General features: G+C 59.7%; 5 protein-coding genes across 5 annotated transcripts; 3 read left to right on the forward strand and 2 right to left on the reverse strand.

The window, feature by feature from the left end:
* Window positions 1–395: 395 nt before the first annotated feature.
* HRG_07006 (uncharacterized protein) lies at window positions 396–1,269 on the reverse strand (the record flags this gene model as incomplete). Its single annotated transcript, XM_044865477.1, has 2 exons — window positions 396–491; window positions 706–1,269. The coding sequence occupies 2 exons, from the start codon at window positions 1,267–1,269 to the stop codon at window positions 396–398; spliced, it is 660 nt and encodes a 219-aa protein (XP_044719439.1).
* An 8,924-nt stretch (window positions 1,270–10,193) lies between these two features.
* HRG_07007 (mitochondrial biogenesis) lies at window positions 10,194–11,869 on the forward strand (the record flags this gene model as incomplete). Its single annotated transcript, XM_044865478.1, has 7 exons — window positions 10,194–10,227; window positions 10,289–10,312; window positions 10,378–10,751; window positions 10,806–11,118; window positions 11,180–11,529; window positions 11,589–11,762; window positions 11,825–11,869. 7 exons carry the CDS (start codon window positions 10,194–10,196, stop codon window positions 11,867–11,869), a joined length of 1,314 nt encoding a protein of 437 aa, XP_044719440.1.
* A 1,205-nt stretch (window positions 11,870–13,074) lies between these two features.
* Window positions 13,075–15,088, forward strand: HRG_07008 (uncharacterized protein; the record flags this gene model as incomplete). Its single annotated transcript, XM_044865479.1, has 3 exons — window positions 13,075–13,108; window positions 13,179–14,554; window positions 14,603–15,088. The coding sequence occupies 3 exons, from the start codon at window positions 13,075–13,077 to the stop codon at window positions 15,086–15,088; spliced, it is 1,896 nt and encodes a 631-aa protein (XP_044719441.1).
* Window positions 15,089–17,850: 2,762 nt separating this feature from the next.
* HRG_07009 (peroxidase, family 2 domain-containing protein) lies at window positions 17,851–18,949 on the forward strand (the record flags this gene model as incomplete). The annotated part of the gene is made up of 3 exons (XM_044865480.1): window positions 17,851–17,974; window positions 18,103–18,752; window positions 18,821–18,949. The coding sequence occupies 3 exons, from the start codon at window positions 17,851–17,853 to the stop codon at window positions 18,947–18,949; spliced, it is 903 nt and encodes a 300-aa protein (XP_044719442.1).
* Window positions 18,950–20,119: 1,170 nt separating this feature from the next.
* Window positions 20,120–21,415, reverse strand: HRG_07010 (uncharacterized protein; the record flags this gene model as incomplete). The annotated part of the gene is made up of 1 exon (XM_044865481.1): window positions 20,120–21,415. The coding sequence occupies one exon, from the start codon at window positions 21,413–21,415 to the stop codon at window positions 20,120–20,122; it is 1,296 nt and encodes a 431-aa protein (XP_044719443.1).
* Window positions 21,416–21,424: the final 9 nt, after the last annotated feature.

Here is a 21,424-nt window from a genome sequence, read left to right on the forward strand (position 1 = left end):
TGAGAGGAACCGCCAGGCCCATCGCATCTCCTGTCGCACGCAGCTCCTTCTCCACTGCGCGGGCTACCGAGGCCCCGCAGCGTCATGCCGCCACATACCAGTTCCCCGCTGGCCCCGATTTGGGCCATACCATAGCGTCGACCGCAGAATTGTACAAGTAGTGGCATCCCGTAACCACAAAGGATGGCTTCTGCCCGAGGCCCGACTCTCACGCCCGTTGCAAGCCCGACGCGATGGTGCGTCATCCGGGCATTGGCGTTACAAGAATCAATCACAACGCCGGGTATTCTAAGCATCTTCTGTCACCAAGCCCTCGAGCTTCTCAGGATCAAAAAGGGGTGCGGGGGCTTCGAGAGCCACAAAGGAGAGAAACCAAAGTGCAGAAAAAAAAGTTGTCACGTCAAGATTCGTGGCCTGTCCAAAGTCAAGAGCGGTCCCGTCGCTCGACGCATCAAGGTCCAGATGACGCCCGTCGTGGCCGTCACATACAGCTTTTGTTCCGTTCAGAGCAGCCAGGTTCAACAGAATAGCAACGCTGTTGCATGGGAAAACGTATTAAAAGGGAGAGAAAACGATTCGTCAAGGCAGCTAGCCGTCGTGGGTCTAAGGCCCTCTCGAACTGTCCGCTAATGCATCAGTGGTTTTTAATCTCGTTTCCAACTTCTTTTGTCTTCTTCTCCGCATTCTTGGATTTTTGCGGACGACCAGGGAACATTGAAGCGCCGCCTCGGTCGACGTCCTGAACTTCAAGAGGCTGTTGCTCCGAACGGCGCGAGACATCCCATTCATGCTGGCGCTGTCGGCGAGCCAGGACATGTCGTCGGCGCCCTCGCAGTAGCCTTCGTCGGCTTCCAGCTCGAGAAAGCTCATGTCCACGACCGGCTCAACGGCCATGGTGGGGAGGTTGCGCTCGAAAACGGGGTGTGGTTTCGCTGTCGCGGAATCCTCGATAGGGGGCGCCATGGTCGGCGGTTGAACAAGTTGCATCGAGCTGGCCGCAACGCTGCCGGGGCGCGGCGCGCGCAGATAATCGCGGCGGGAAAACTTTCGGTGCATGCGCATCATGTCGAGGCTGCGAGGCAGCGTCTTGGTGGTCTCGGCGCTCCCGCCCTGGTCCGGATCGATATTCATGGCCATGCCGAACGGCTCCTGCACGAGCTCCGTCATCCGGTCTTGAGCAACAGGCACCGATGCCTTCCAATCGGTCGAACAGTCTTCCTCTTGCGTTTCCAGTGTCTGCTGGCGCAACTTGCCGACGAGCGACTCCATGGGCTGCTGGGTGGTGGAAATGGAGGCGGGGGAGGTGGGACAATCGTGAGCATTGCGAGTGTGGGGCGGGAATAGTTCTTTTTGTTGAGGCGAATGGTGGTGTTGGTGATGTCGACGACGCTGCCGGAGGGGCCATTTCGAGGACGCGGAATCCAACTTTGTCGCGAGCGACGGCGGCGGCAGCCCGTTGGAAGTCAGAGGCAAGGGAAACGCGGGGGCTGCATCGTCGAAGAGAGCCGCGCATGTCTGCTGCACGGGCGGTGGCTCGCGGTGCCATGGACGGCTGCCATCCATGGCGTGCCGTTCATGCGAGAGCTGATTGCTCGGCGGCCGTCCAGGTGGTGCGGCGCTGCCGAGTACGAAGGGTGTACGGAGCTCAGCTTCCGTGCCGGGTCCGACGAGAGGCACTGCGCCGCTGGTCCATGGCGGCCCCCCGGGACAGATGGACGGGCTGGCCCTCGACACGAAAGAGGGGAAAGGGACGTGGCCAGCTCGGTCGCGGCGGCGGCGATGAGGGTTTTCGACAACAAGGGTCCAGCCGCCCTGTTCTCCTCTTTCCTTTCCGGAAAGGAAGGGGGTGGAGAAGAATGGTGAGTGAGGAACCCGAGTATCACCTGCGTCGTGAAGAGGAGCAGAAAGAGGACGAGGAGGAGAGCGGACGAGACACGACGAGGCGATCGACGAGCGCTAGTGATATGAGGGCATCCACGGCACTAGGCTCAAAGGGCCTAGTTTGCCTACCGGGAGCAAGGAGCTGCGGCTAGCGCAGGCCGCCGACTCGGAACCGCCTGGGTGCTAGGAAGCCGGGGGGGGTGGGGAGAGCGGGCCAGGCAACGTTGCCAGGGATGGTGGATAGGCGAGCGAGTGGTGAGTGATGGTCGTGGGCGAGGTGAGGTGAGGAGATGGGGCCGTCTTAAGGTTCACAGCTGAGGGCGCCTCCTCTTTGGTTCCCTTTGGCCGATGGTTGTTGGCCGGTGCTTGCTGCATGGGCCCCATCAGTCAGTTGCTCGATGACGGGGGGAGACGAGACGAGACGTTGGGGCCGAGGTGGGAAGCCGAGCACATTACCGAGAGCTCCTCGCACAAGAGGAGAGAGCCCAACCAAGGACGCTCCCATGTGCTGCTGCGTCTGTCTCTCTCTCTCTCTCTCTACAGCCGCAGCAACATACATGGTGGTGCAGCAGCGCCGCAGCAGCCCATGTGCCCGAGGGTCCTTTTTGGGGTTTCCTAATGTAGGGGACACGCATACCTTGCATATTCAAGCATAAGCGCAGATGGGTTGCGTTATTCTGCGAGGTGTGCGTGTATATGGGCGATGAGGCTGGTCGCTCGTCGAAATGCATGCTTTATACAGTAGACCGAGTTATGCGCAGTTCGTCCTGTCTGTCCCCCATGCATGTCTGGCCACGACTGGACCGGGATCTGACCGCATGGAACAAGACACAGGCCAGAGACACGGTCAGAGGCAGAATCCACCGTCTCTGCGTCTGCGTCTGCGTCTGCGTCTGCGTCTGCGTCTCCCTCTCCGCCGGTCCGGGACGGGGGACATGTTCTATGAACCAGTTGCTCCTCTTGACTCAATACGCCAGTCCCGCATGTGTACAGTACACTCGCTCGTCGCGGGGAAGTAATGTTGTATTCCTCGCTCCAAGCACAATCCCCAGCTGTCGATCCGCTGCCACGAGGGGGGTCCAGCAGCTCCCAGGTCTGGGCGTGGGACGCGGGCGGGCATTCCATGCACATGTCGCGCTCGTCCAACCATGCCCCCTTCCAATCATGACCCCGTCCAATCATGACCCCGTCCAATCATGCCCCCGTCCAATCATGCACCCAACCAGCCAGCCGGCGCTCCACGACGGCGGCACCGTGCGAGGCGGCCGTGGCGGGGGCTTCGCGGACGATGGAGGAGAGAGGAGAGTTACAGCATCAGGTCCAAGTTATTGGCCATGTACGAAGAAGGGAAAGAAGAGAAGTAAAAGTAAAAAGACATGCGAGGCCCCCCGGGGCTCTCTCGCCCTCGCCCTCCTCATCCGTGTGTCGCCGCCGCCGCCCCCCCCCCTCTCTCTCCTGCAGACTCGCACGCCCGCCGCACCGCACCCGGCGTCGACTTTTGCTCGGCAAATTCGATGCTTTCTTTTTCCACTGGCGTGCTTTTGCTTGTCGTGCTTCTCCTCGGGCATGGCTGACGGTCCAATTTAGCGTCCTTGAGGCTCCTACCGCACAAAGCGCCTCTTCTCGCGGACCGTGTTCCGGGTTGGCGGTGCGTCTGTTCGCTGGTGACGGATTCCTTGCTGCGGACCTGATGGCTGGGTCCCTGCTGTGCAGTACTTGCCGAGGCATCTACGAAAGCCCTGTTGCTATAACTGGATGGGTGCTTTATAGACTCACGGAGCCCCATGACTCGTGCGACTTCTTACTGTCCAAGACGAAGGAAAAGGGTCCTCCGCTCCCCGATGGTGGTGCACACTGCTGAGTTGTAGCGGCAACAAACAGACCGGCCTTTGATGCCTTGCCTGCCAACATGCCTAGTACATACATACCAACAAGGTCCCTTACGTGCATGCTGTCAAGTACGGATATACACCATGAACTTTCATCTGCTCACTCGTCCGGCAGGGAGAGAGGATCCTGGTCCGTTACTCCACGAGCTGTGGAGGCTCCTAGGGATACCCGCTGCCAGAGCGGAACCGGCCGGCCCAGCTGTCATCCAATCTCTGCTCTGGGCAAAGAAAGACGGCGGCGTCTTGAAGTGCCCGCGAGAGAGCAGCATGTCTGCGGCCGGCCGGCCCCCTGTACTGTACTGTATGTATAAAAAGAACAGGAAAACTGCACTATGGCACCTTTGGCACTCGCCTGCTTGACCGGCGCCGCCAGTCGGAGAGACAGTGGTCTCGACGGGGGTGCAATGTGCGAGTGGAGCATTGAATGGCCGTCGACCGGGGTTAAACGGATTCTCTCTGGGAGCAGACGGATCGAGGCAGGGAAGAGGGCGAACTTGGAAGCCCTTTGGCACAGATACTGTATGTATAAAAAGAACAGGAAAACTGCACTATGGCACCTTTGGCACTCGCCTGCTTGACCGGCGCCGCCAGTCGGAGAGACAGTGGTCTCGACGGGGGTGCAATGTGCGAGTGGAGCATTGAATGGCCGTCGACCGGGGTTAAACGGATTCTCTCTGGGAGCAGACGGATCGAGGCAGGGAAGAGGGCGAACTTGGAAGCCCTTTGGCACAGACGTGAGGCCCGCCGCTCTCCCACATGCCGATCCGTCACTTTGCCGCACGCAAGCTTTTGCACTCTCGCTTGCTCTCGAGGCACGGCATCACTCGCCCGGGCAGTTTCGGCCGCCCGCCCTCGTCCTGATTGGCCGCTCACTGGGCCAGGTCCTGGATCGTGGGTCTTGGTACGCACGGATCTGCTCCTTCGTCCCTTTTCCTTGGTCGGCCCCCTTTCCCCTTCCCCGCGCCGTACCGATTACACGGCGGCGGGCTCCGGGGGGGCAACCCATCCATGGACGCGAGAGGATGGGCCTCGGTGATGATATACATATGTACTGTAACAAGCTGCAGCTGTTTCTGTTGCACGAGGGCATGGATAGTAGACACGTAGGTAGATACAGTAGATCCATCATACATGAGGCAAGGCACAGTACTTTGTAGATGCAAGGAGCAAGGAACCTGCAGGCTCTCGTCGTCGGAGAGGCCTGTGAATATGCAGATGCTGGGACCAACGGGAGAGGCCCGTCGATGCTGCGTCCCACGCTCGCGGATCCAGCACGACGGAAGGGAGGGCAGAGAGGATCGTGTCCACCATGAAGTCGACGTACCGGTGCACATGTCGCAACATGTCGCAACATATGTCCTCGGAGACATGTGCAACTTGTACACGCCATCTTGATGCAGAGACATGTCGGGCACCACTAACAAAGACACCATCGGCAGCTATTCTAGGCATCTACCGTAGCTGGAAGGTCCTGTTCCAGCTAGCGCTGCATCACGCTCCCATCACGCTCCCATCACGCTCCTCCTTGGGCGGCTGCTCGTCCGACCTCGTCGCCGTCCGCATATCGCAGAGTCGAGCCCACGGGAATGGAGCCGCAGTCCTTTTGCCCGCGCTGGACGCCGAGAGGAGGAGGGGAGGAGGGAGGAGGGGAGTAGGGGTGTATACAGGCTCACAGGATCCTCCTCCCCTTGCTTGCCCTCTGCCCCAAAATCACCCCGAGACTCAGCCCCGTTCCCTGGCGCTTACCCGTCATCGGCGGTCCCCCCTTTTTGCCCTTCCAGAACAAACAGTTCGTGATGCTGCACCTCCGCGGCGCATGCGCTTGGGGCGTGCCGGCGCAGAGAGAGGCACCTGGCCTTTGCTTTGCCCTGGCCTTTGCTTTTGCCCTGTGCAGTATTGCGGGCGCTGGGGCGTGCGAGTGCCGAGCGTGCAAGACTGCACAGACTCACCAGCCGGACGATGGTTGACCAATGTCTCCTTGAGATGGGCGGCCAGGGGCCTTGCCGCGTGTAACGGCCCAGGGGGCCCCGAATCTGCACACATCACATCGCCATGTCGTATGATGACGGGCACCGCGCCACCCTCCCATGGCCGGCCGCAAAGGGGCGCGAGACTTGCTCCGTCGGTGGAAACGCAGCATTGCTGCAAGTGTCCACACGGGCGAGGGCGAGGACAGGGCTGACTGTTTCGAGAAGGGGCATTTCCTGGGCGCCTCGTGCCCCCCTGATTCGACGGCCAGCCCTCCAGGCTGGGCATCGACTGATGTCCATCCCTGCATCCAGTCAGATGCACGCACGCGCAGGCGGAAATGGGCGAGACTTGTCTCTCGCTCCGACCCGTGACAGTTGAACCGGGCAATCGAGAGGACAGCAACTGCCGACCCCTTCTCCTCCTCCTCCTCCTCTCCTCCTCCCACACACCACACGCACACATCGCCACCAACCGTAGCGCCCCGTCCCCCCGGCCTTCGTCTGCCTCATCTCATCGGTCCTCCGCCCATCCCGGGCGAGGGAGTACAATGGCGCGCGGGCAGGGGTGCGGCGGATGGCGAGCGATGAACAAGAAAGACAGGCCGGCACTTGCCGCCGTCCTATCCTGTCGCGAATTAACGTAGTTGGTCCAAGCAAGTGGCGCGCGGTGCAAAGGCTCGCGCCACTTTGTTCCTCGCCCTCGTCATCTTTTCCGTTCGTTTCGCGACGATGCAGACGCAGAATCGAAAGCCCTGGTTGACGTTGCCCTTTTCTTCCCCGGTCATCAAGGTTTTTGGTTGGTCAGCTGTGCTTTGTGTGCGTTGACGAGAGTTTTCAAGCTTCCTGTCATGCGGCACCCTTTTTACAGTACATGCGCAGAGTAGGATACCGGTATGCAACACATCGCTGATGGGGCTCGGCCCAAAGCTCATCGAGGCCCTGCTTGCCCTGCCCCGCGAACCTTGTTCCTCAACTCTCTTCCAACGAGAGGGGTGTGAGCTTCTTTACCATGGTCTTCTCCGACCCGACGGATCCCAAGCTTGCTCCTCTAGTGGCCCAGGGCAGCCCGTCTTGCCTCTCTGGGGAGCCCAAGCTTGCTAGCCCTCCGTCCTTTCCTCTCTACAGCATCCCGTACTTGACTCCTCTCGGGGCGTGGAGAGGGGAAACGTACGATTGGGCGGCCGCCTTACTCCTCACGGTTCGCCGCCCAAACCCAAATTCTGCCCTGGGCCCCCTGGCTTCCCATAGCAGCAAAGACGGCCGATGCTTGGCCGGTCTCTGCTGCCTCCCGGAGTTAAAGGGGGGGGGGGGTATGGTGAGGGCCCTGCTTCGGCTGCTACTGTAACTTACAGTAAGTCCGGGCGACGGTGTGTGTAAACCGTGGGCATGGTCCGACTCGTAGCGTCGAGATCTATTGGACAACCAGCGCAGCCTCGGACAGGCCCTGCTAGCCGGCCCAAGTTTCTTCTTGCTTGGTTCGCTACCTGTTTAGTGCTTCTCCTCCCCCCCATCCGGGCGTGTCATCGATAAAGTCGGCTGATAGGTCGTGGGCGAGCTCTGCTGCAGCCACCCCCAATGCTCATCAATCCCGGCGCCGCGGCCGCGGACATCATCTGCCCGTGGCGCTGCCGGGCAGTGACCGACAGCGGCTGCAGAACAGACACCCCTGACACGGGGACTTGTTGATGTGCACTTTGCACAGTAGCTGTAAGTGGCAGGTGTCTGGGCCCGATGGTTCATCTCTGTGGAATCATGAGGCAGACGGAAACGGTAGCTCGCAGGCCTGTGACGCACCTTTGCATGCATGCGCTTGTACGGATACGATACTCTCTACGGCGCTTGAAGACTGTGTCTCTGTCCATGGTCGTTTATCACGTTTTGCACCCCAGCACACAGATGGCATCATTCAGTTCTTGGTCTCTTTTCCCGCTTATTTGGTCAAGGGGTGGGAGCAGGGCCAGGAGCTGGAAATGATCCCCCAGAACGCCAGACGCAGAACAGCAATGCACAGAGGCACTAATATGGCATATCTTACTTATATAAAACACACCGACCATTGCAGGACGGCGGCCCGGAAGCGCCCCATCGCCGTCGATAACGACGATGAGGCCTTTTCCTGCCCTGTCCTAAATTGACACCAACGACGACCAACGCTGTCTCTTGATTGGGAGGGGCAGCAGGAGTAGGCCAAGAATCGATCATGGCCCATCTCCGAGGGAATAGGCCAAAGAAGACGGGACACATTGACAATCAATGGGCTTGGGTGCGGAAAGGTGCATGCATTGGTGTATCGTATCTGGCTGGCGAGTGAGCCCGTGCTTGATATGCAGCCAGCATGAACCCGCCGCGTCCCCCCGAGGAATCTCACGGGCTGAGGCAAATCTTTCCCAAGGGTGCCGAATTTTCGGGCTACCACGTCACCTCACGATTGATGGTCGGCCAACACGGGATAGAAAACAATGTGCCCGGCATATAAGACCCGCCGGCTTGAGCCAGTCGGCACACACAGACACGCAAATCGCCCGAGGCTGCTCAACAAATTCCCCCTTTCAACAGTCGACCGACAGTGTAGGGAGCCAGCAGAGGACGATTGTCCAGCATGGCAAGTTTCAACCCTTCCGCAGTCGGCCTCCCCCCTTGCTGTCGAGTGTTTGCCCCGTCTTGCGGGCGTGTGGCGCCCGCGCGGGAGGAAGAAGGGGACGTCGTTGTTTGGCTGACGCGGCGTGGGCAAACACTCGTGAAACCAATGGCAGACAGCAGGCAATCGGGCGGCGCCTCGCTTGTCATGTCGAGAGCAGATAGTCCCGGACCCGGCTGGGCGGTCAGCCCCTTGACGCTATCGTCACATACCTGCAGCCAGGCCTTGCTTTTCAACTACTGTGACATGGGCGGATTTGTCCTCGCTCTAATCAGGCGCCGTCGTTCGTCACTAGCAGGATGGGACCGCCACCACGCATGTTCGTCGACTTATCGTGTCTGCCTGTGTCATGCCTGTGTCCTGTGTACCGCGTCCTAAGGCAGGCTCTAAGCTTTACATTGTCTAAAATAGATCCGGACGGCTGGGCACGTGGAGTGGCTGACGCCGCGCGGATGGAGGCAGCCTTCTTGCACGGAGACACAGACAGCAAACCCTGCAGGCTAACCATGGACATGTGGGTGGGCCGCGAGAGACTGTCGCGCCGTCTCTGGGCTTCGTCAGAGTCTGGCTGGGACGTCACGCAACACGAGAAGCTTTGGTGATGAGGAGAGAGAAGGGGCCTCCTCCAGATGGACCGATAGGTTGCGCATTCGAGTTCTCGCCAGGAGACGAAGAGCCTGGATCCTCGCTGGTGGAGATTTGATGTTCTTCTTGGGAAGATCCGTGAGGCTGTTCATGGATGTAGAGTAAGTAGTCCTGAGGAACGGGGTGCTCGTCAAGTCGGCAGTTCCAGCAGCAACTAGCCAACATTATCAACTCCTCGAGCCAAGGACGTCACCGCATTCAGCCGCAGATCCGGCCGACCCTTTGATCCGTCCGGGTCACCGGTTCCAGGTCATCAGGGCCATGCAAATCCAGTCTGTCAAGCCCCGTTGTTCGCCACTGCCGACGTCTTCTAGGAATACTGGCTTGTTATACTGAGGCCTTGGTACGATTCGGGTGGCGTGGGGCATGGGGAGGCCGTTGTGGGCCATGTTCTTTGGAGGCTCGTAGCTCGAACGCGAAGGAGACGGAAGTCGGGCGAAGGAGCTGGGAACCGACGTGACGAGAGATTCAGCCTCGAGTATAGCCTCGAAGGGAACGCAAATGCCCCTATCCTAGAAGCCCGCTTAATACGGTCATTGAACGCTGGCCGGAACTGCGAGCACGCCCGGGGAGCGTTGACCTGTTCGCCTCGTGGTACATCAACGCAGACAGCACGGTATGCCCTGCTCTTCCAGCGTCTGGGATGCTCGCCACGCCTCGAGCGTGCCGTGGCCCCCAAATGACGGTGGTTTCAGACCGGCCGTCGTAAGTGGCCCCGGCGCAGCTGTTTTGCCGCGGGCTGCTCAGCGGCCGAGAGCCCGAGACTATAAAGACCGTAGAGCCGGGGGGCCCAGTGTCTCGGGGTCCATGTTGGCCCCGACGTGCCGTGGGGGCGGGAGCCGGTGCCGTCGGGTCTCGATGTGCTGTTTCATGGCCGGCAGCCCTCGCCCATGTTTGATGAAGCTGTTCGAGTGTGGATGGTGTAACCGAGAGGCTCAGAGACAGAGTGGAGAAACGACAGCAAATCTCACACCCCTGTCCCGGAACTGATACTCCTTGCTGATGAACTGCGGGGTTTTGCCTTGCCGATGAGAGAGAGAGAGGACCGGCCCGCGTCTCGGAGCTTCGTCGCCACCAGTTGGAGGAGCCACGGCAGCTCCCGAGCAGCTCGCGTCACCCCGTCCCTACATCCAACGCCCCAGGCCGCCGCCGGAGATTGCAGCCGCGACCATGTCTGGCCAGCAGCAGCAGCACTTTTATCCTCGTGCGTCGTGTCTCGTGAGCACCTCTCCGCCAGTCGTGTCTGCTGACAGCCCGTGGGACAGCTCCGCCGAGCGCGGGAGGCCGAGGTTCGTCCAAGACAAACCCCCGTCTCGTCGTGCTGGCCCGGGACTGACCGACGGCACGGCTTCAGGAGACGGCCAGCAGTATCCGCCGCCGCCTCCGCCGGCTCAGCAACAGCCCCGGCAACAACCGCAGCAGTATCAGCCGCAGCAGCATCATTACCCGCAGCCGCAGCCTCACTATGCCCCCGGTCCGGCGTCCCCCCCCGCGAACCAGTCGCACTTTTACCCCCCGCCGCATCCCCCCGAAGCCTCGCCGGCCCCGGCCATGGCCTATCCTCCTCCGCCTCCGGCCCCCCAGGCCTCGCCGGGCATGGCCGTCAGCTACCCGCCGCCTGCCACGGCTCCCCAGCACACGCCGTCGCCGCAGCCTCATCACCCCAAGCCGCAGCATCATCCGCCGCCGCCTGCTTCGCCGCCCACCTCGCCCCCGGCCCACCAGCAGGTCTTGATGCCCATGCGCCCGGCCGCCGTGACCCCCGAAGCCGTGCCGTCCCAGGCGCCGCCGCCGCAGTATCTGCCGCAGCAGCAGCAGCATCCTCAACTCGAGACGTCGCCGCCGCCCTTCCCGCAAGCCGATGCCCCTTATCCGCCCGAAAAGGCTGCCAGCCATGACGAGCAGCAGGTGGATACCAGCAACCCGGCCAACCTTGCCTCGGGAGCGCCGCCGGCCGGTCACTTTGTCGGCGCCGGGGCCGTGGTTGACGACGTCGGCACCTTCAACGGCGGCAGCTACCGCATCAGCCACCGAGACACAAACACCATCCTGACCATCCAGCTCGCCATGGGCTGCCCCTTTGACGGCAAGCCAGGTACGCAGACCTCGTCTTGCAAGCTTCTGATCAACGGCAGCAGCGGCTGACGACGTTGCAGGAGCCATGATTGCCATGTCCCCGTCCATCACCCTCAAGGGTCAGCTCAAGTTCAGCGTCAAAAAAGTCATCTCCGGTGCCGACGTCAGCACGTCAAAGTACATCGGGCCTGGCGAGCTGCTCCTCGCGCCGCCAATGCTCGGCGACATCACGAGCATCAGGCTGTCGGGCAACGAGGCCTGGTCTGTCGGGCACGACGCCTACCTGGCCTCCACCCAGGGCGTCGTCAAGGACCACAAGCGTCAGGGCCTGGGCAAGGCCCTCTTCAGCGGCGAGGGTCTCTGGGTTTACAAGATGAGCGGGACGGGCATCATGTGGGTCACCAGCTTCGGTGCCATCGTCAGGAAAGACGTGAGATTCCTCCGCGGACCCAGTCGCGGCGGCGCACGATGGCTAACACGGCAACACAGCTCATCGAGGGAGAAAAGTACATTGTCGACAACGGCCACCTGGTGGCCTGGAACACCAAGTACGTGCTGGAAAGAGTGGCCTCGGGCGGCATCATCTCCAACTTGGCGTCGGGAGAAGGCCTGGTGTGCAAATTCACGGGCCCGGGCACCATCTTTATCCAGACAAGGAACGCGGTAAGCTGGCGCCAAAGCCTGTGTGAGTCGCATGATTCCCGATGAACTGACGGCCGCGACAGAAAGCTTTTACTGCGTACATAGGCGGGCAGTCGGTTCAGTCCTGATGATGGACAGCGAAGCAGGTGCTGATGGGGGAAGGGGTTTCAAACCTGGCCTGTGCCGCGAGCGTATTCTCTTCTCTGCAACCGACTTGGACTTGCCTAATGGGATAAGGGGAGCCATGTTTGAATGATGTGCTCTCCCGCACAAGTCCGCTATGCTTTACTCTCACGTTGGCGCTCGATGTTCGAATGATGCGCTCACCCGCACAAGCCCGCCATGCTTCACTCTCACGTTGGCGCTTCCTTCAACAGACCTGTGAGCCGCACTCGGGGGCTTACCGCGTAAACTCGTGTCCCCATAACTACCCTCAAGCTGACTTGAGGAGGCTCTGGAGGAGGCTCTGGAGGAGGCTCTGGAGGAGGCTCTGCAGAGGCAGCCATGGACAACGGCAAGGAGCAAGGGACGCATTCTGTATTTCCTCGACAAGCTGTCTCCCCTGCCATCGAGCCTTCCTGCAGAGCCTGAAAGTCCATCAGATGCGATCAGATGCGCTCCTGCCTCGAGTCGCAGGCGTAGGCCAGAGCTTCTCGGCCGCCATCGAGTCCCCCTCTTCTCTCCAATGTCCAGTCCTCGACACCTTTGCCATCTCTCTCCAGCAAAGAGCCTACGACCCGCGTCAGCGTTCCCCCTTTTTGGACTTTAAAGCTTATTGCACGGCATCCCGGGGACTCTCCAGCTCCCTCGGACTCACCCAGTCAGCGATTGCACAGCGAGCAGCGCCGAGTTTTCCGAGCTCACGAACCGACTCGACGCGACCGGTACGCGCGCCGGCCCGGTGGCAGAACCGTGCCCGTCTTGCCTCGACACGCTCTTCAACGTCTTCTCGAGGCGTCTCGCTGGCTGTCACCAAGTTCAGCTTCTTCCTCGAGCTCGACTCGAATCATATCACGACTTCCGCTCCACTCCTCTCAGGGTAACTGTGCGACAAGGACAACCTCCTTCTGCTCTTGCTTGTGCTGTCACCTCCTCCAGGAGTCCCTCGCTTTCTGCCATCGTGTACGGCATCTCGACCCCCTTCAAAGGCCCAACTTGTGCGAGGAAAGAAGTCCACGTTTTGCGGACCGAGACCCCCACGTCCTCGGGTCACTGCGAGAGCTTCTTTTACGTCTCAACTCGGCAGTTTGGTTAGCTACCTTGGCTTTCTTCAAATATGACTCTGTAGGTCGCCACCCTGCTGCACGCGTGTTCTCTCATCGGTCGGGACACGATGCCACCGTTTGGAGCTTTGGCTTACCAGATCTGTCTGTAGAAAGACTCTCCCTGCCGGTGCCGGTTGTGCCAAACCGACTCACCGCTCGGCCGGCAGCGCAGGCCATGCCGCAAAGGGTCCCAAAACGGGCAACGCGGCCTCGAACGCGAAAAGAGACGGCCCCGAGGAGCAGCGTCTTACAGCAAAGTTCCTCGAGGCTATCAAGAACCCTAACTGGCGCGAACGCCAACGCTCGTCGTCGTCGTCGAGCACCATCGATCTGGCTGGCCCAGACTCGGCGGACCTCGACAACATCAGACCCTGGACGGGCGCAGGGGCTTCACCTCCACCCGTCGACTCCGGCAAGGTTGAGCCAGATAACGTCAACAACCGCAAGATTTCGGTTTCAGACAGGCAGTTCAACGTGCGCCGCGAGTCCAACTCCATGTCCTCTACTAGCTATGATGAGTGCGACTCTCGGCCCGAGAAGTCCGACGGCACCAGCGAGTCAGAGATCTTTTGTAGCATTATCAGGCTGGAGAGCCTCGATACCTCGTCCTCCGGCGACTTGGGTCCTCGCATAATCGAGGTGGTGCCCTGCGATGCCACTCGAGCAAACAGTCTCACACAACCGCTTGATGGCTCGGGACATGCCCAAAAACTCGCGACATTACAACGCCTCGGGCCGGCCAAAGCTCCAGACCGAGAGTCCGATCCCACCGAAAGATATCAGTTTGCCCCGTTGTACTTCATTCGGAAGCAGGGGATGGAGGAAACTCTGGCCACTTCAACCACGGTCGATCGGAAGTCGTCCCGGACCCCTGTGGCGAGCTCCGAGCGAGGCACCGAGAAGAAGCGGCCAACGTCAAGCCGCGGGACTGCGGATGACGAACCCTCCTGCGGCGCCCGTGGAGACCCCCAGAAGACCAGTCTCGATGCCAAGAATGTGGCCTTTCGGAAGATGCTGGAAAAGCTCAGGAAAGGGCCCGCTGCAGTTCAGCCCCCTCCAATTCAGCCCCTTCGAGAGACGAGAGACAGTGGATTTTCGACGAGATCGGGATCCGATGCAGCCGTCGAAGAAGCTTCCGTCGATACCCACGACAACATCAACACGCTTCTGAGCGTCCCAGCAAGCACGCGAGAGAAGCGAGTACAAAGAGGGCTCACGGCATCCGATTCGGCCGTGGTCGACTACGGATCAAAGAGAGCCTGGCGCCCCCAGGCCGAGCGATCCGAGGACTCGGGCGTTGCTGACGTTGGGGGCGCCAAGAGTCATGACTTGAACCCCAAGGCCAGAGAGTTCCTCTCCTTCGTGCCTGATGGACATTTGAGTCCGGAGAAAGCTGAGGAGCAGCATCTGTTGCGCCCACTGCTCTTTACGAGTGACAACAGCCAAGACGGCGGCAAGGATGTCCTTTCCGGCGTCGGTACTGGAGCCGAAACACAATCCGCAAATTCCGCTGCCATTCTTCCGCCAATGCCCCTGATGTACAGCTTGGTGACGCCGCCGTTTCCCCTCGAGCCGACAGGAGCCCTGGGCCCGCAGCAGGTGCCGCAGGTTACGCCTTGGTTAGAAGCCGCCAATAATGCGCTCGGCTGGGCGGCCAAGATTGCTGCTGCCTGCCCGCCCCGACTCGACAGCCATCTCAAGGGGCCTCAGCCGACTCCAAGCTGGTTTGGCGGGGGAGGTGGCCTGACACAGCCTATTGGACTTGTTTCGGCGCCGCAGATGGCGGGCTCCGGACTCCACTCGCTGCCGGCGCGTCTTCACTGTCCGATGCCTCCCACGCAGATGCCGCTGATTCCGGGGCCGGCAACCCAGCTGGGTCCTCCCGCACGTCCCATGCCTGTCCCGAAGCCCAAATTACCCAATGCAGGGGATCAGCAAGCGTACGAGGCGTACATTGAGCAGCGCAAGGCCATGGAACCTGGTTACGCTCTTGAGTGTCGACTCCGACAGCAGCGACGAGCGAAGCGCACTTCCAACTTTCCGGCGACCCATTCGAAGTCGGGATCGAGCAGCGATGCCTAGGTACGGTCCGAAACCTGCTGTGAGCCCGACGGTCTTTGCGGGAGCAGGGAGGGACTACTTGTCCTTCTTCTAGACATGGCCGAGGCTGCGATTTCGCCAGGATTGTACGGTAGTCCCACCGCTGCCGGTGCAGATTCAGAGCAAAAGGGATACACTTTTGTGATACGACGGCTTGACGGCATCTGACAAACGACTGGTATCCATCGTACCGGAACCGGGAACTGTCACATCATGTTATCGTGCTTTTGGCGACGCATTCTTACAATATCACGGCTCCTGTGGCGCGTTGCCCAGCTGCCGACCTTTTGGTTTTCTTGCTGCTTTTTGTCTCTTCACCCCGTTTCTTGTTCCCTTTGGAGAAGGCCACGAGTGAAGGGTGCTTCTGCGATGGCTTACCATCTCGTTTACTTCCCATTTCTCACGCCGGAGCTTTCATTAGCATTGTTCACATCGCCGAGCAAGGTCTATCATTGGGTAGATCAGCCATGTCAGACCTTGAGGGTGACCAGGAAACTTGAAAGGAGGATTGCAGACTTTTGTACGAAGGCGGCGATGTGGAGGCAAGGCCAGGGGGGGGATGCGAGAATGCGGTCTCTGTTGTGTTGAGAACATGCTCGGGAGGACGCAACATGCTGCTTGACAGATGTCATGTGGTGAAGGGCGACGAGAACGACGGGCGCTGAGCCCACGTTTGTGGCTATACATGCGTACGAGGGGATCAGTACTTGTCTGGGAAACTGGGGAAGTTGTATCAGGGCTATTTTGTTTTCACCCCGGTGCCCCCCGTTTGGTAAACTTCGTCATGTACGAAGTCTTCATCATAGTTACATATGGATACATTACTAGTGTGCTCACCGTGATTCCAGCAGGGGGTGCGGCTTGGATGTGCGAGAGGCAGTCAGGTACGCACATCTGCTCTGCTCGTGTTTGCGTCAACGGCCCGTGTCGCGGCATCCCGGTGCTCAGCCCCTGCCTCTATTGAAACGCAATTCGAAAGACCTGCGGCGGTCAAGTCGGTATCCAAAGGCAAGTCTCACTTTTGAGTGGGTGAAACCCGTAATAATCCGTGATTTGCTTCTGTCACGTTTCCACTGCGGCTAGGACGAGGCAACTCACGATGGCCGTGATGAGGAGTGAAATTGGCACCGCGTATCGGCAATGCCAGGTTTTTGTCATACATGGTAACAAAAGGATGAGGTATGGGCGCAAAGGAAGGGCTGCAAAGGGTTCCTGGTGAAGCAATGGCACGTGAGGTTCAGACATGATACATTGGGCTTGGAGTGTTTGGTTCGTCCGAGACGACGCTTAGACTCTAGGAGAGAGAATGGCTGGAAAGACGGGGCAAGTAGCAAAGTATGGAACAAGTAAGTTATCTTGAGAGCAAATCATGCAGACACATATTCGAAGGGCATTGAGCTAGCGGAGGCGAGGCTCCATTTTGAGGGGCTTCATCCAGGAGATGTCGGCACTTCTAAGACAAGATTGCGTCAGCCAGACTTGAAGGCGCAGATTCTACATTGAGAGCCGCATGATGAAAAGTACAACGCGAAATACATGGAGACTCGTCTATGAATCGAGCCCGTATCAATGGCAGCCATGTGGCTCGAAACATGGAAGCCAGCTTGGAGCCCAGCCATATTTCCCACGAGAAAAGGGATATCGGGGGGGGCGGTAGAACCCCGTCGTGGTTCCTACACTCTTCTCTTGTTCATCCTCAATGCACAGTTCGTCTAGGGCCAGGGTTGGAAAGGGGGCCGGGGTTGTCGGGGATGCGGCACGATCATTTTCCTAGTTGAGCGTCAGGCCTCGCCGAGACTTTTCATACGAGCTTTGTATGCTCGTCTTCAACCCTTACATGTAAGCTGAGTCGGTTCCGATCTGTAACACTGCTCAACTCAGATTCTAGCGCCTCTTTGGGTATTGTCTATTGCGTCGCCGAGGTTTGACGACAAAGAGTTGCTGTGCCGCCTCGCCATGTTCGTCGGATAACGGGTATCCTCCCACGCCGCTCTGCGCCATGCTAGCCATCTCCTTTCGCTATTCCCGGGCGGACATGAAGCAGCCCTGAAGTTTTACCGGCAGTGACCACGGGGATCGGTCTTGGCGTGTGGAAAGACGCAGGCATCGATGCGAGTCCGCAACGGGGACCCGGCCTCGTCTCTTGCTGCGCCTGCTGCCAGAGAGGTGCGTCACAGGGCGAGATGTCAGACCGCCAATCTCGAACACACCATGCCGCAAACCGACCAAGCGCAGAAAGGGCCCGTATCAATTCCAACCATCCATGCCAGAGCGTGGTGACGGGCAGGAGGCGTGACGAGGTTGTTTCACGGTAACAAGACCGATTGAAGATGCAGTCAACGCTAAAGCAGGTTTTATCGCGTCCTTCTTCAGGGGTGGTAATGGGATTGGCGACATCGTGATGATCGTGTAAAGGCATCCGCGTGTCTGGGGGGGCGCCGCTCAGGCCTGGTCTGAGACATGGCATGCTCCTCGCCGAACCCATGGAATGACGACTGCGCACCGGGAGACACGTCGTCGACAGGGCGTATATAGCACCTCACGCGCCGGGGGCCCGTAGACCGCGCGCTCTGCCGTCCGTTGCGTATCCCGTTATGCTGCCGTTGTGTTGAGCCGAAGAACCTCTGCGGGCTCGGCCAAGAAGACCCTGCGACTTGCGTGCGACCAGCAGGCAGACTTGGACCCGACGAAGCGACACGCGGACGAGTTTGCGAGACGGCCCCCGCGAGGGATCGTAGACGAAGATGAGATCGCAGGCGAGCTGGGCGCTTGCGGTGGCTTGCTTGGCGGCGTTGGCCGGGGCCGATCCGAGGCTCAACGTCAACGATGCCCGATACTTTGAATTTCACACGCCCGACCCCAACGACTGTATGCCACCCCGAATCCCGTATCCCATCCATCCGCAGCATTGCAAGGAACCCAACTTGTAGCTCCAGAGTTCCCAGACTGACAAAGCCTCCCCTGGCCCCCTAAAAAAGCCCGATGCGCATGCCCAGCCCTCAACTCGCTCGCCAACCACGGCTTCCTGCCCACCAACGGACGCGGCGTCAACATAACCGACATCATCCTGGCCGCCTTCCACGGCTACGGCGTCTCGCCCGAGACGAGCGCCCTCATCACCATCGACGGCCTGGTCGAGAGCGGCAACTCGCTCGACTTCGTCTTCAACCTCGAGGACCTGCAGCGCGACTCGTGGCGCATCGAGCACGACTGCAGCTTCTCGCGCCCGGACACGTTCGAGGGCGCCGGCTTCGGCTTCGACCAGTCGGCCTGGGACACCGTCGTCAACCTCATCTCCGACTGCGACAAGATCGGCCCGCTGTGCATGGGCAGGGCCAAGGCCGCCCGCATCAGGGAGCTGCGCCAGAGCCTCAACCCGCAGACCGTCTACAGCAGGGCTGCTGCCGCCCACGGCGCCACCGAGGTCGGCATGCTGCTTGGCGTCTTCAGCACCGCCAGGAATACCCAGGATAGGCTGCTCTTCATCAGGTCGCTCTTCGAGAACGAGGCCATCCCGCGGCACCTTGGCTGGATGCCCCGCGAGTTCCTGGCCGACGTCGAGACCGTCTTGACCGTCGGCACCACGTCCCTCAATGCCGACCCGATCTTGCAACAGGCCGACGACGGTCAGGTGGCTTCCCGAGAGGTAAGTCTTGCTCCCAGACCGACCGACCTGTTCCGCAAGGCCGCGGCAGCTAACCCAAAGGCGTCTAGGATGTTATCAGGGCCATCAAGCCCGACACCTCGATTCCCCTGCAGGAAATGTCCGCCGTCCTCAGCGGCGCCGGCTTCACCAACCCCGCTCCCTTCAATGCACTTCGGCGGATCAGCCAAGGTGGCTAGTGTTTGAAAGGCACCACCGGGGCCCTATATGTGGCTGGGAAGAAGGGGGAAATGTCCAACGGTCCTGTAACGCTCCGTGGTGCCCCCTTGTGGTTGAGGGCAGACTATGCCATCCATGGAGATCTTGCCATGAGGCGTTGCGGATTCCAACGCCTGCGTCATCCCAACTAAGGCACAAGTACGTGTACGGCTCATCATCATGCACTCAGGGGCATGGCTCAGAAAGTCCGGTGCTTGGTATCCGGTGGAATGTGACACGACTTCATGCTTGTGTACGACTTCAATGATGCTAGAGATCAGATAGTCAACCCGACACTGCGTGAAATAGCATTGCAGACAAAACGCAAGTTAATTGACTGCTGAATCTCCGAAAACTTTGAAAACTGCCAGAGCATTATTGCCAGTGTACACAGCAAACCACAATGGTTGTTCTCGACCAGGAACAAATGCTTCAGTCCATAATTCTCCGCAACCCGGCCAAGACGCAGCACATACAGCACCAAATCAATTTGCCCGGGTTTCCATTTAACCCAACAGGGCACCAGAGTTTCCATCCCAAAATCCAACCAGTCGTGCAAAGAAACGCGTGGCAGACAATGCTAGCAAGTCCCTGGTTCAGATTGGGCCAGGACCTGGAGCTCCCTCAGGTGCGGCCAGGTCTAGACTGCGGCGCCTCTCTTCTCTATCTTTCTGTCTTCCTTTAAACTTTCCCTCTATTTCCCAGGGTCGTGGAATCATACCCCCAAGAAGGAAGCGCGTCAGAAAACAGTGTAGAGACACGCCAGACCAGGACAGTATGATAAATGGAAGCTCAACACACCAACGCGTAAAGGTAAAAAAGAATCGCCCGGCGGCAACAGTGCACAAAAACAAGAGCCTAGAGCTTGGCTACTACGCCAGCATGACCAGACCCGTGGTATCCCAAAAGACAAAGCAACCATCCAACTCATGAGTTCCGACCGTCTGAGGGAAGGAAAGAAAAAGGAAAAAAGAGAGAGCTCCTCCCGTACGTGCAAAGGAGAGGAAATTCGGATCGCAGAGTCGGAGAGCCTTTGTGCGAGAAACAGAAAATCAAAACATGGGAGAGGGGGGCAAGGAGCAACTAAAGGGGCAGGAAAAAGAGAGAGGAGTCTCCCCCTCCCTGACCAGAGCCCATGAGGGCGTGGGCCGTCAACCTGACTGCACTCGCTTGCATGGCGGGCCGAGGGCCTCAAGCTCTCCTGGTCTTTGGAGATTGCAATCCTCCCTCTGGCAGCTGGACCGCTTGCGGTGCCCTTTCTTCCTTTTCGACCCATCGTTCCAAGTCGGGTCGCGTAGCTTCCATTGGCCACCTTCATCTTCGTACAAGAAGCCGGCCGAGACACCGAACCTCTTGAGTGAAGAATCTATCCAGCTGCCCATGGCCGCGGGGCCTCGCGAACACTCCAAGGCCTTTTTGAGGTGGTCGGCGACATGTTCCAGGAAGCTGTCCCACGCCGAGCTGCCGCCAAAGGTCTCGTTGCAACCCATGACCGAGCACGTCATGTCCTTCGTGTCCCTGGGCAGCTGGATTCGACGATGGCATGCCTGGGCAGCGACCCTCTCCTGGTCGGCAGCGATGAGTTTTTTGTCTGCCGGAGGCCGAGGGGGGAGGAGGTGACGATGTCTGCGGCCCAGGTGCATTATGTACAGGTCCTTGCGATTGAAGACCCTCCCCTTGCGGGGGAACGACGGCTCGCCGAAGGTCATTCCCCGATCCCAACTTATCGCGAGCGATGCGCAGTCGCCTTCGGCGCAGACCCAGGCTTCCCACCGAACGTGAATGGTGTTGACGTGCCTCTTCCACTCGTTCTTTCCGGGGAACCCTCCAGAACAGCCGACAGCCTGGAAAAGGCAGGGGTAAACCTCTTTGCTCTTCTCTCCGTCGGCCTTCAACCCGCGGCCGAGACAAGTGTTGAGCTTGGTTGACCCTTGCGAGGACGCCCGAGGGATCACCACCGGCACCTGGTTCTGCGGTGACAGAAACGACGCCGGCGACAACCCGGTACCAAGAGGCTGCGGCGCCGCGGCTCGGCTCCTAGAAAAGGTGACATAGGGCTCATTCTGGCCTGGACCAAGCGCCGGAGGGACGGGCGAGCAATCATCGACCACGTCCTGCATGTATGGAGTGCTCTCCATGATCGGCTGGTGTGGTGGTACGACACCAGGGTCGAATTCGTTGTACAGCGTTGAGTTGACGTCGACATGTGTTAGGCCTGCATCGGCCGGCATCATCCCGCCATCGTTCTGAGGGGACTGTGCGGTGCTGAGGTCGGTGGGGTCGACGCATGTAGCAAAGTCGCTGTGCGAATCCAGCGAGGGAAAAGGACGGTGTGATGGGTAGCCGCGGGCATTCATCACTGGGGATATGAAGGCCGTATCTGAGGGAGTCGAAGTTTCTTCGGAGATGGTATCACTGCCCATCGACGGGCTCGGATAGGCGGGCATACGAGGCTG

The sequence above is a fragment of the Hirsutella rhossiliensis genome (assembly GCF_020360975.1).
Source record: "Hirsutella rhossiliensis strain HR02 chromosome Unknown scaffold00007, whole genome shotgun sequence".
NCBI lineage: Eukaryota > Fungi > Ascomycota > Sordariomycetes > Hypocreales > Ophiocordycipitaceae > Hirsutella > Hirsutella rhossiliensis.